The sequence below is a fragment of the Dermochelys coriacea genome, chromosome 2 (assembly GCF_009764565.3).
Source record: "Dermochelys coriacea isolate rDerCor1 chromosome 2, rDerCor1.pri.v4, whole genome shotgun sequence".
NCBI classification, from domain to species: Eukaryota; Metazoa; Chordata; order Testudines; family Dermochelyidae; genus Dermochelys; species Dermochelys coriacea.
In genome coordinates this window covers 147,945,006-147,958,078 of record NC_050069.1, presented here as the reverse complement: position 1 = coordinate 147,958,078, position 13,073 = coordinate 147,945,006, and the positions used below count along the sequence as shown (strand labels likewise).

Below are 13,073 nucleotides of genomic sequence, written 5' to 3'. Positions count from 1 at the left end.
TAACTAACAGTGTGAACCAAAGGCTGTGAACCAGCATATGCCAGGCCTTGGCAGAATGGCAACATGCTAGGTATTAGAAAGCACATTCCTGACCTGAGAGGATGGTACAGAAATGCCCAGAGTTCTCAAGTAACTGCAGAAACACATTTCTAGGAAATGCTACACTCATGGACGCACAGACCCCTCATAAGGTAAGGTGGGAAGGAGAGGAAAATGGATGAAGATGTTTTGTTCGAACTGGCAGGTACAAGATACAGGATTATAATGAAAAGCATATGGAATGTAATATGTAACTTGTCTGTATTAATATATGAAAGGAGAAGTCATGCACAGCATCTTTGTACTAGTTTAGGAGATAGCATCCTGTTCTGTTGATTGAATTAGTACTTTGTAAGGGATATACATGTTAGTGTACCTGAGCTCCTATGGGGCACTAGGACTGTACTTTGTTGACAGCAAACCTGGTTGAGTGCCTTTGCTACCAAACTGAGCATGTGGCCTTTCTTTGGGAATAAGACCAAGGTCTAATGAATCAATACGCTGCATTTTGTTCTAGTGCAGCTAACATCAGAGCTCCAAGAATAGCAGCCCTAGCAGCATTAATAAGGCCGCACTAGCAACGTTCCACAGCGAAAACCACTCTCCAAAATTCCACATCAAATCACCATGCACATGACATACTTCTAACAATGCTTTTGGTGGAAATAACATTCACTGAATTGTAGTAGTTTTGTGGGAGAAGATGGGTTTTCCACAGCTAAATTAATGAATAAAATCATGTACATATAAACTGAAAAGCACACTCCTGAACTTGATGAAACATATAAGTAAATGGCCCGCATGTTGAGCTAGCTATTTCCTACTGGTTCTACAAATCTGGCAGTACTACTTGCTTCTACAGTGTATAGGGCCTCCTTCCCCCAGATAATTTTTGAGAGAGCTTGTTACTAGAGATAAGTGTTTAAAGTTTTACCTTTGTTTTGAAGGCACACCTACAGTAAATATTTGATGTACGAGAGCATGGTCCACATTCTCCTTCATGGCAAAGACTTTCACATGTATGAATGAAATCTATCAAAAATGAAAATGTAAGAATGATTTGTAAATTAAACCTTTTCATTTAACATATTGGTACTTTATATTATATATCATATGAACATCAGTGGTCACATTGCAGCTTCTGCATGAATTCTGAGCTGCAGGCACAAGACACTACCTGCAAATCATCTTCCCTTAATATTTCTCATGTACATGTTACAGATTTTATGTCAAAAAAAAAAAATAAGAATTAGGTGCATTATAAGATTTGCAACTTAAAGTTGTGTATTGCTTTGAAATATTTTTTAAAAAGGCTAAAATTGTGCTTGTTCATTTTAGTAAATCTATGGCCTCTAGAGTTCCAGTTCCACAATTTTTATACTAGTAGTATTAAAAATAGACACTTTGCTAAACACTTTTCATATAAATATATAGAATCTTGTGATTTAATATGGTGTGATTTAATGAGATGAACAATTGAGGAGCACTATGTTAAAAACCATTTTAAAAAACAAGATTTCCCTATTTGTATAATCTGACTTTTTTTTTTAAAACTGAGAAAAATTAAACTAATTCATTTTTCACTATATATACTGATCTTCTGTAGGTTATTTAGCTTGGAAAAGGAAAACAAAAATTAGCCATTTCCCATCATATCTGGTTGGTTCTTCAAAATGATTGCCTGCATGGATCCAAACTGTATGAAAGACATAGTGTCTTGTGTGCATGAACTTGGCACTCTTAAGAGAGACGCATCTACTGGAGAAGAAAGTTTGCCCAGCTATAAAGAGCACATTGCTTCATGTGAAGAATACTGAACAGACACAAAAATGTATCTGAGTTTATCTGAAAATTTCCTCTCTCCAAATAATAAGGTCCATAGATCCATTACAGTGCGACTCCAGCCTAATTTGCAGTTTGAAGACCAAACCAGACCTGTCAGTCACTGGAAGGAAATGATCCCACCCATAAATAGCATGCCAGTTTGAAATAAAATCCACAGCAAAAGATAACCAAATGGTCAGAAGACTAATATGGAAATGATTTCAAGTATAACTGTTTATACACCTCATAGCTTAAGCAAAAACTTCAAAATTTCTCAGCTGAATCAAAAGATATAGTGAATCCCAGTTTGCAACAGAACATCAGCCCCAAGAAGTTCACAGATTGAATTTAAGTCTTTGATATAGCTGAGGCTCAATCCGTTAGCCTTTTTCCAATTGTCTGGGACCTTCCCCGATTGCCATGAGTTTTGAAAGATAATGGCCAATGGCTTTGCAATCACATCCGCCAACTCCTTTCGTACTCTCAGATGCAGCGCATCCGGCCCCATGGACTTGTGCTCGTCCAGCTTTTCTAAATAGTCCTGAACAACTTCTTTCTTCACAGAGGGCTGGTCAGCTCCTCCTAATGTTGTGCTGCCCAGTGCAGTAGTCTGGGAGCTAACCTTGTTCGTGAAGACAGAAGCAAAAAAAGCATTGAGTACATTAGCTTTTTTCCACATCCTCTGTCACCAGCTTGCCTCCCTCATTCAGTAAAGGGCCCAAACTTTCCTTGACTTTCTTCTTGTTGCTAACATACCTGAAGAAACCCTTCTTGTTACTCTTAACATCTCTTGCTAGCTGCAACTCCAGGTGTGATTTGGCCTTCCTGATTTCACTCCTCCATGCCTGAGCAACATATTTATATTCCACCCTGGTCATTTGTCCAGTTCTTGGAAGCTTCTTTTTTGTGTTTAAGATCAGCAAGGATTTCACTGTTAAGCCAAGCTGGTTGCCTGCTATATTTACTATTCTTTCTACACATCGGGAAGGTTTGTCCCTGTAACCTCAATAAGGATTCTTGAAAATACAGTCAACTCTCCTGGACTCCTTTCCCCCTTATGTTATTCTCCCGGGGATCCTGCCCATCAGATTCCTGAGGGAGTCACAGTCTGCTTTTCTGAAGTCTAGGGTCCGTATTCTGCTGCTCTCCTTTCTTCCTTGTGTCAGGATCCTGAACTCGACCATCTCATGGTCACTGCCTCCCAGGTTCCCATCCACCTTTGCTTCCCGTACTAATTCTTCCCGGTTTGTGAACAGCAGGTCAAGAAGAGCTCTGCCTCTAGTTGGTTCCTCCAGCACTTGCACCGGGAAATTGTCCCCTACACTTTCCAAAAACTTCCTGGATTGTCTGTGCACCACTGTATTGCTCTCCCAGCAGATATCAGGGTGATTGAAGTCTCCCATGAGAACCAGGGCCTGCGATCTAGTTACTTCCGTGAGTTGCTGGAAGAAAGCCTTGTCCACCTCATCCCTCTGGTCCGGTGGTCTATAGCAGACTCCCACCATGACATCACCCTTGTTGCTCACATTTCTAAACTTAATCCTCCTATTAACAGACTGAAGCACCCTCTACCCCAAGGGTAAGCTAAAGACTAGACATTCAATTTGAACTCTAAATAGGTAAGACTATGACCTGATGACCACTCCTATGATGCATGCTACCGCTCTTCCCCCAAGCCACTACTGCACAGAGCTGAAATTGCTCTGGCTCTTCTTAGGTAGTTTAGGCCTTTTGCCCCACCCATGTGGCAAGATAGAGAGGATTAAAGGAGGAGACTGTTCTGTACAATGCATCAAGGAGTGAGTCTAAGGCAACATGTCCAAGAGGGACTTGTGACTGCAAAAGAAAAAAAATCTCTATCAATCCACTGAAGAATACAGAGAAATTGATAAAATAAAAGAAGTACTTGTGGCACCTTAGAGACTAACAAATTTATTAGAGCATAAGCTTTCGTGAGCTACAGCTCACTTCATGGGATGGATTTGGTGGAAAAAACAGAGGAGAGATTTATATACACACACACACACACACACACACACACACACACACACACAGAGAACATGAAACAATGGGTTTATCATACACACTGTAAGGAGAGTGATCACTTAAGCCATCACCAACAGCAGGGGGGGGGGGAAGGAGGAAAACCTGTCATGGTGACAAGCAAGGTAGGCTAATTCCAGCAGTTAACAAGAATATCAGAGGAACAGTGGGGGGTGGGGTGGGAGGGAGAAATACCATGGGGAAATAGTTTTACTTTGTGTAATGACTCATCCATTCCCAGTCTCTATTCAAGTCTAAGTTAATTGTATCCAGTTTGCAAATTAATTCCAATTCAGCAGTCTCTCGTTGGAGTCTGTTTTTGAAGCTTTTTTGTGATATAACCGCATTTGCTCCAACCCCTCAGACAGAGACAAACACCTACAAGATCTCTATCATGCATTCCTACAACTACAATACCCACCTGCTGAAGTGAAGAAACAGATTGACAGAGCCAGAAGAGTACCCAGAAGTCACCTACTACAGGACAGGCCCAACAAAGAAAACAACAGAACGCCACTAGCCATCACCTTCAGCCCCCAACTAAAACCTCTCCAACGCATCATCAAGGATCTACAACCTATCCTGAAGGACGACCCATCACTCTCACAAATCTTAGGAGACAGGCCAGTCCTTGCTTGCAGACAGCCCCCCAACCTGAAGCAAATACTCACCAGCAACCACACACCACACAACAACAGAACCACTAACCCAGGAACCTATCCTTGCAACAAAGCCCGTTGCTAACTCTGTCCACATATCTATTCAGGGGATACCATCATAGGGCCTAATCACATCAGCCACACTATCAGAGGCTCGTTCACCTGCGCATCTACCAATGTGATATATGCCATCATGTGCCAGCAATGCCCCTCTGCCATGTACATTGGCCAAACTGGACAGTCTCTACGTAAAAGAATGAATGGACACAAATCAGACGTCAAGAATTATAACATTCAAAAACCAGTTGGAGAACACTTCAATCTCTCTGGTCACTCGATCACAGACCTAAGAGTGGCTATACTTCAACAAAAAAGCTTCAAAAACAGACTCCAACGAGAGACTGCTGAATTGGAATTAATTTGCAAACTGGATACAATTAACTTAGGCTTGAATAGAGACTGGGAATGGATGAGTCATTACACAAAGTAAAACTATTTCCCCATGGTATTTCTCCCTCCCACCCCACCCCCCACTGTTCCTCTGATATTCTTGTTAACTGCTGGAATTAGCCTACCTTGCTTGTCACCATGAAAGGTTTTCCTCCTTTCCCCCCCTGCTGCTGTTGATGGCTTATCTTAAGTGATCACTCTCCTTACAGTGTGTATGATAAACCCATTGTTTCATGTTCTCTGTGTGTGTATATATAAATCTCTCCTCTGTTTTTTCCACCAAATGCATCCGATGAAGTGAGCTGTAGCTCACGAAAGCTTATGCTCTAATAAATTTGTTAGTCTCTAAGGTGCCACAAGTACTCCTTTTCTTTTTGCGAATACAGACTAACACGGCTGCTACTCTGAAACCAGAGAAATTGATGCCACTCATAAATCAATCTTCTTTGTGTTACCCACCATGAGGGTGAGCAGGAATACCAGACACTGCAGTTTATTTAGCATGCTTTTTGCCAGTCTAATGACATCCGAGACCACTTCTGTGGTAAGGGGGTCAAGGGGTCCCCTGCTCAGACTGGCTGCTTGCAAAGAGTCTGTAATGTGTATTCTGCCTTCTTCCTGGGCTTGTCCATCAGATACTGCTCCATAAAGATAAGCACGGGGTCAAGCTGCTGAAGTCTCAGGCAAACACAAAGGAGGGCTTTCCCTGTGTAAGAGGGCAAAACTGACAGCACAGTTTTAATGATTCTGCAGCTGAAGTTTAAAGATTTTTTTTCCTTTCGTTTTCTCCTCAGCACCAGTGTGGGTCTGCAACTGCCTGCAGAGGTACAGGCAGAATAATAAAGAAAAAATGGTTGGATCTTTATGGGCTGGGCCATACACCTTCTTGCCAGAGACTGGCAGGACTGCTTCTGCCTTCAAAATGACAAATAGGCTGATGACTTACTCTCCACAGATCTGTTATACTACGTCATTTTAAGTTGGCCTTCAAAAGTTCAAGGTTTATTGGGAGACTAATGGAGACAAACTCTTAAAGACCCTTGAACAGAACAGGGAGGAAGTGTGCGCCAACACTGACAACTGTTTGGCAATAAAGATAAGGTTGTCAGTAACGTTAAGTCAGTTACCTTTTTGCGTAACTGGTGTTCTTCGAGATGTGTTGTCATGTCCATTCCACAATAGGTGTGCATGCTCGCCATGTGTACCGGTGCCGGAAGTTTATACTGTACCATGTAGGCACCACTCCAGGGGTTGCTGGGGCACTCCCCCCTATGGGTACTGCTAGGGGAAAAACTTCTGGCACCGGTGTACGTGATGAGCACGCACACCTATTGTGGAATACACATGAGCAATCACTTGAAGAACTTCATCTTCCCGTTACACTGATGATAAAGAGGGCTGGAGGAGAGAATTGCTGGTGAGAAGACTCTTAGGCAAAGGAGATCTTGCTGATATAATGCTTCATTCCTCTCTCCTCTTCTACACAATTGTCCTTGGGTCTTCTGCAATATGGGCAACTGCGCCCATGTAGCTCAACAAATCTAAGATAGATTTATTCCATATGGATATAGTGGACTTACCTCTGGACGGACCCATCAGCAAGGAGTCACTCAAGTAGTAGATGCTGCCACACCTGATCCATGGTGAATAGGAGGACGCTCAATACGTGATCTCAGAGTGGACCTTGGACCCTATCCCTGGGAGCAGCGAGGCAAAAAGTGCAAGGCCCTCATCGGCAGGCCCACAAGAGCACCAGAGCTAATGCCATTTAAAAGTTTCATTTTTATTGTATATACATGTTTGCTTATAGTTAACTTTTCTGTAAAGCATGAAGGGAAATGACATGCTGTAGAACTCAGCTGGCTGGCCAGAAAGATCTGGAGGAACTAAGGACATGGGGACACAGGCAGGGTTCATATGCAGTCCCACTGGACACTTGTTTTCTAGAAATTTCTGCACTTGCCTCCCACAACATGTTTACCACCTACAGTGGGGATCCACAAAGGCAATGCTAAAAAAGCTGGTCAGTTTCATTTGTTTCTAGACAGCGGACTTTCTATTTCTCAAGTACAATTACAATTATTCAAGATTTGGGTTGCAAATTCTACGGAGGCTTTTATAAATTCAACTTGACTACAACCACGCAGTCATGAACACTTTCTACTCATACTGGATTTTTGTTAATTCTGAATCTATTTTTTAAAGAAATATGAATCTGGACTACCTGCCCCTTTAATAATGGAATGCGTTTGTAAGCATTTAAAGCAGAAAGTTCTAGTTACCATGGCTACCACACGGTAGAGGTTTTCCACATGTTTTTCCACACGATGGGATGGGATCCGTGCACAGTTTACGCTCAATACATCCTAGTTTTAGTAATCTGCTAAGAGGAGTCTGCCCACAAGGACAGCAGTGCACTACTTCGGGAAGTCGTGGACAAAGTTGGCAGGGCTCAGGATGGCATATCTGCATACAGCTGTGCCTTCCACATTTTAATTTTCTAAAAAAGAAATATACAAGGAATTATAAGGATATCACAGTCACTAAGTGTTGAATAAAATGTAATTTTTGCTTTAGGTTATTGGGGAGAAAGAGGCCCTTACTTGTCACATGCTTTCTGGCAGGAGAACTTTCCAAATCCATCAGAAAACTCTTCATTTGTTCCACACAATACATCTTGAAAGGTACTCCCACAGTAGCAGACTAAGGGAGAACAAACAGTAAGAAAAAAAAAACCCAAAAAAACAGTATTACCACAAACAAGGAACACTCAACACACTATATGCAGGACAATACTAAATTTGAAAAACTGAACATAAAAATTGAAAATGTATTAAAACAACCTTTAAAAGTGTACTTTAGTTGTTCTATTTAGACTTGACTTAGCTGTGTACATTTCTGTAGCTGTATACAGGCTGAGTTTCTATATTTTTTATTAGTGTCTTTTGCTAATAAAAAATGAGTAGCAATAAAAAGGACAAACTACTTGCAAAAGAGGGCTTAATCAAAAAATAATGCAAATTAATCTTGAATGAGAACTTTTATCTTAAACTAAACTTCAAAAAATTTACATAAAAAAGAAATGCAAGCATTTTCTTTGTAAATATCACAAAGAAATGTACCAATATTATACTGTACTAGACATTTGGACATCATAAGAGCCACATGGGCTATCAGACCAGAGGTAAAATACTTTTAGCCATTTGAAAAGTGTGGGTGCTTATTTAAGTATGCTACTTTAAATGTGCTTTTATACAAGTTTTCTGTTACTTTTCAAAACTACTGATTAAAAAAGTCCTAGGGGTCACACATAAGTAATATTTTCCTATTCAAGAGTAAATTAGTATTTAAAATATCCTGTAACAGTGGTATATCACCTGTTTTGATTTATAGAACCCTTGCAGATGCATTTTTTTTAAAGTTAAAAAATTAAAATTAAGTGCCTATCTGAAGCAAGACTTTTCTCAATTTGGAAGTAAACTCACTGATAAAAAATAAGCATGTATTCAGCCTTTAGATGGAAAGGTGTTCGCTAAATTCATCATACATATAATTTATAGAATTACTAATTTATAGAACTTGCCATGATAGCAAATCCTTTACAATATTCATTAAAAGAGGCACAGCACCAACCCCTATAATTAGGATGCCACTGTCCATTACAAAAAATTCTGTTGACTTTTTTGGAACCACTCAATCTCCCATAGGACATTAAAATTGTCAAGGGGATAGTCTTCAGGCAGGCTGTGCTTGACTTTAACAAAAGTGAAGATGTCTTTTAGGTTCCAATATAATGAAGTAAGGACACTTAAGCAACGACAATACAGAAAAAACTTGTATGACAAAGCTAAACAGGTAACAACAAAATGGGTTAGAGAACAGTGCATAAATATTGACTGGAGCTGAGATTTATAAAAAGAAAACTCCTGTCCCATGAGTTAAAATGCTTGTCAGTGGGGGATTAGTATACACTTGGGGAAAAGAAGATCTAACTTTTAAGCAAATAGATAATTTTCCCTAAAAAGTTGGATGCATGTACCATTTAAAAACCTTTTTACTTCCACATCTTCAGGGGAAGCTGTCTTCCTTTGTCTCCTTCCACTTGTTCATTTGTGCTTATCCCTAAAATTTGGGCCAGCAAGAAAAACTGGCCAAACTCAGCATCACACCTTCTTCTTCACTGCAATATTAAGTACGAACAGGAGCTGCCATGATGTAAGCAGGGGCAGAATGGAGACTGACTATTGGCCACTCAACTGGCTGCTCTATCTGCTACACTCTTGTCCACATACTTTTGGAGGTTCACAACAGGAGAAGGCAGGCTGGCTGAATTTCCCCAGCTGTAGAGCTCTGAAGATGCACTGAAGCAAAGTTCCCTACTGCCAATATCAAAGAGAATGAAAGCAGCTCCACTTCCACCTTTTGGTACCATCAGTACACTTTTTGCTGTACAGAAAACTAGTCTGTGCATGTGCTAATTGCCTTCCTTAGCTGTGCATTTTACAAATTTAGTGGAAAACCAGTCTTTAAAATGTACTGCATATATTCAAGATTGTGATTTTAAAAAGGCTCATAACTTAAGCAACACAAAACCAAATTTCAGTGGAACAAAGGCATTTCTCTTTAATGTAAGCTATTTCTATACTATAATTCAACTTCCACCATTTTTACTGTTGAAAGTAATCAAAATAATATTCCAGTGTTTTTGTTTTGTTTTTTAATTTTGTTTTTCCACTCTCAAAAGTGGCTGAATCATTTTTTGCTTAAACTTTCCCCAAAATATTTAACTTCAGGAAAAGATTGAGCCTGAAAAATTTAATCCCAAAAGGTGAAATTCAAGATGCTATAAACCTCTGAATGGTTACAAAGCTATGGCAGTCACCACTCCTACTATACTGGAAGAGACTTTATGCACTATCCAAATTTTAGATTAAAACCCAGCAGGTAAAGTACCTAATTCTGGGTTTTACTGGAATAAATAAATTCTTTATATAGCTGCATCAGCAAAAGGACAAACCTGACATATGCTCCTGGGGAATATTAGAATGAATTTTAAGTTGTTTCAGTGTTCAGGAAATAATCACTAAATAAAAAGGTTTAAGATGTACTTGCATATATTAAGAATAAGAGCTAGTGACCTGTTTTAAATTAAATGCAACTACAGCAGTCTTTTTTTTAAATCTTGGCCTTAACGATTACCTGTTATTTTGCCCACTATTATACTCTAATTTATTTGTTTACTTGCAGTTAGCTAACTTAAAGAAATTGAAAAACAGCTCTACTGAACATACAAATCTAAGTACATTTCCACATGTCTGATACCTACCTTGCTGTACTGTAAGCTGACAAGGATGACATTTTCCCACATGGCACACCTGGGCACAGTTATGCCTACCACAATTTAAAGTATTCCCACATACATTAGAACAATGAATTGTGGTGGATTGGCCGCAGCGAACTGAATGACTGTAGATAAATATGATACTGTAGTTAGTATAGCATCTTTTAGCTGGATTTAAGGATTTCACATTTATATATTCAAATAACCCCTTTACAATATATGCTGCAACATTCAAAGTAAACAAGTTCTATTTGTTAATGACAGATACATAATTCTGTTCAGGAATAATGCTGCGGCCTTAGACTCTTCTTACATCTCAATATAGAGAAAAGTGTTTGACATCACACTAACTGGGTGTAGTGTAGTATTTAAAATGCAGAATATGATTTTGCACTTGATTTGATATTCTGGTGGAAAACAGTACATTTATTACCTTAAGATATTTGAATTTCTTTTAAGTGTGGCCTTAACTCTGAATTTGCTGAGTTTATAATGCATGGTTTTTGGATAGTTACAAAATCCCTGTGTAGCTTAAGTATTTGCTAAGTAAAGCACAGGCATAAGTTAAGGAGTAAAACAATGAGCCTACAGGTCTACATCCTGTAACACATTAGCTTGAGCAGTTAGCAAAAGGCTGTGAGGTCCATGGCCTTAGGAAGAGCAACTTACCAGACAGTTACTCTGAGTTTAGAGTGAACTGGGAAAGGTGTCTTTACAGGGGAAGTTCGTACAAAACGATACCAGGTAACTGCAAGAACATTGAACTGATACTAGGTTTGGATATTTTAGGATTAAATTTTGGCAAATGCTTAACTGCAAGTTTGCCTTGACAATGACTTAACGAATATGGCAATAAGCTAAACAATTAATATAGTAACCTATGGAGTAAGAACACCCCACATTATTAAAATGAGGAAATACAAATAAGGAAGAGTAGAGAAACCCTTACTGAATATGCATTAGGCACAGTGGTGTCAGCATAGCATATTATAAAAGTTGTATACCGGTCTATGGGCTTAGAGAGGGAGAGATGTAGCCCTTGGGAGGTGCCACGATTACGGCCACTGGTGATGGTAATGAGGAATATAATGACTAACACTGCAGGTTGTTCTGCAAGGGATAGTGTAAGTCTATGGATGCTCAGATGTACATTCCATCAACTTTTCTGGGTCAGCGTGTTGGTGACTTTGTGAACTGTACTAATCAAGCTATTACAAACCCAGAAGGGTTTTCCTGCGGGTGAATGTTGAAATTGTGCACATCAGGGTTCCCAACTGAACAGTAATTTTAATACTAGGCCTGATCTTGGAACAAGAACCTATCAAACTTCAGAGCGTTAATCAGAAATTCTTAAGTAGTCAATATAATTAATACACAATCAGGCAATCTCTGTAATTTTTTTTTAAACTCTTAAATTAGATACATTCTCTAAGATTTAACTTTTTGTCTGGGATATATGCAAAGGTTAGTAATGCTAATATTATAGTGTCCTCGTTGTAAAATCCACTGATTACAGAATTCTAGATGCACTGATTTTGCACAATTTGGTAACTGACTTTACTCTTACAGGTTTCAGAGTAGCAGCCGTGTTAGTCTGTATTCGCAAAAAGAAAAGGAGTACTTGTGGCACCTTAGAGACTAACAAATTTATTAGAGCATAAGCTTTCGTGAGCTACAGCTCACTTCATCGGATGCAGTGAGCTGTAGCTCACGAAAGCTTATGCTCTAATAAATTTGTTAGTCTCTAAGGTGCCACAAGTACTCCTTTTCTTTTTACTCTTACAGTCATCTTTTATCCATGTCCAATGTCCAGATGAATGGTCATGTGTATAATCTTGTCATGAATATAGGGGAAAGGGTAGCAACCTTTATGTATCCTTGGCAGCTGTACTGGATTCCCTTACCTGTAAAGTGTTAAGCAGTTCAAATAACCTAGTTGGCACCTAACCAGAAGGACCAATGAGGGAAAAAAAAAAAAAAAAGACACTTTCAAATCTGTGGGGGAAGGATTTCGTTGTTGTTGTGTAGGTTGTTCCCTCTCCGGACAGAGGGAGAAGCCAAGCAGGTACAATAGCTTCTGAAAATACACGTGGAATAATCCATCTAAAACCACAGAAACTGTGAGTAGGGCAAGTTAGGTTATTTTTTATTTTGGCTTGTGAATTTTCCTGTCCTACAGAAGTAATTTCATTCCTGTTTTTGTAACTGTGAAGCTGAGTCCAGAGGGGAATCTTCTGTGTTTTAAATCTTTTTATTATCCTGTAAAACTACCTTCCATCCTGATTTTGCAGGTGTGATTCTTTTATGTTTTTCTTTATCAATAAAGTCCTTCTTTTAAGAACCTGATTGATTTCAGTGTCCTGAAGACAAAGGGTCTGGTCTGTGCTCACATTGCTAAGGCAACTGGTTGGTAGGTTATTCTCAAGCCTCCCCAGGAAAGGGGGTGAAGGGGTTTGGGGGGATAGGGATTCCAAGTGACCCTTCTCTAAATATTTTGTGTAAATCACTTGGTGGTGGCAGCAATATCAGTCTAAGGAATTAGTGCCTTAGAGAAGTTTGTACCTAAACTGGTAAAATATAAGCTTAAGGGGTCTTTCATGTACCCCAGAGTTCAGAGTTGGGGGGGGAGGGGGACCCTGACAAATTTTTTTTTTTAAATGGCTAGGTATAGTACCACAGGAGCAAGTTGCAGGCTGGACAACTTGAATACTGAAAGA

The 13,073-nt window shown here is 39.5% G+C and overlaps 1 protein-coding gene across 5 annotated transcripts in view; it reads right to left on the bottom strand.

Annotated features, from left to right (window-relative positions):
- NFX1 (nuclear transcription factor, X-box binding 1) overlaps positions 1 to 13,073 on the bottom strand; it is a 226,272-nt gene that overhangs the window by 128,316 nt on the left and 84,883 nt on the right. For 3 of the 5 annotated variants that reach the window (XM_038392949.2, XM_043508486.1, XM_043508488.1), the window contains 4 exons: positions 10,342 to 10,481; positions 7,619 to 7,718; positions 7,298 to 7,515; positions 974 to 1,071 (listed from right to left, as the gene is read on the bottom strand). In XM_038392949.2, coding sequence (XP_038248877.1) covers positions 974 to 1,071; positions 7,298 to 7,515; positions 7,619 to 7,718; positions 10,342 to 10,481 — 556 coding nt within the window. Of the gene's footprint in view, positions 1 to 973; positions 1,072 to 7,297; positions 7,516 to 7,618; positions 7,719 to 10,341; positions 10,482 to 12,260; positions 12,300 to 13,073 lie in introns of all 5 variants that reach the window. The other 2 variants (XM_043508487.1, XM_043508490.1) reach the window with 1 other exon arrangement.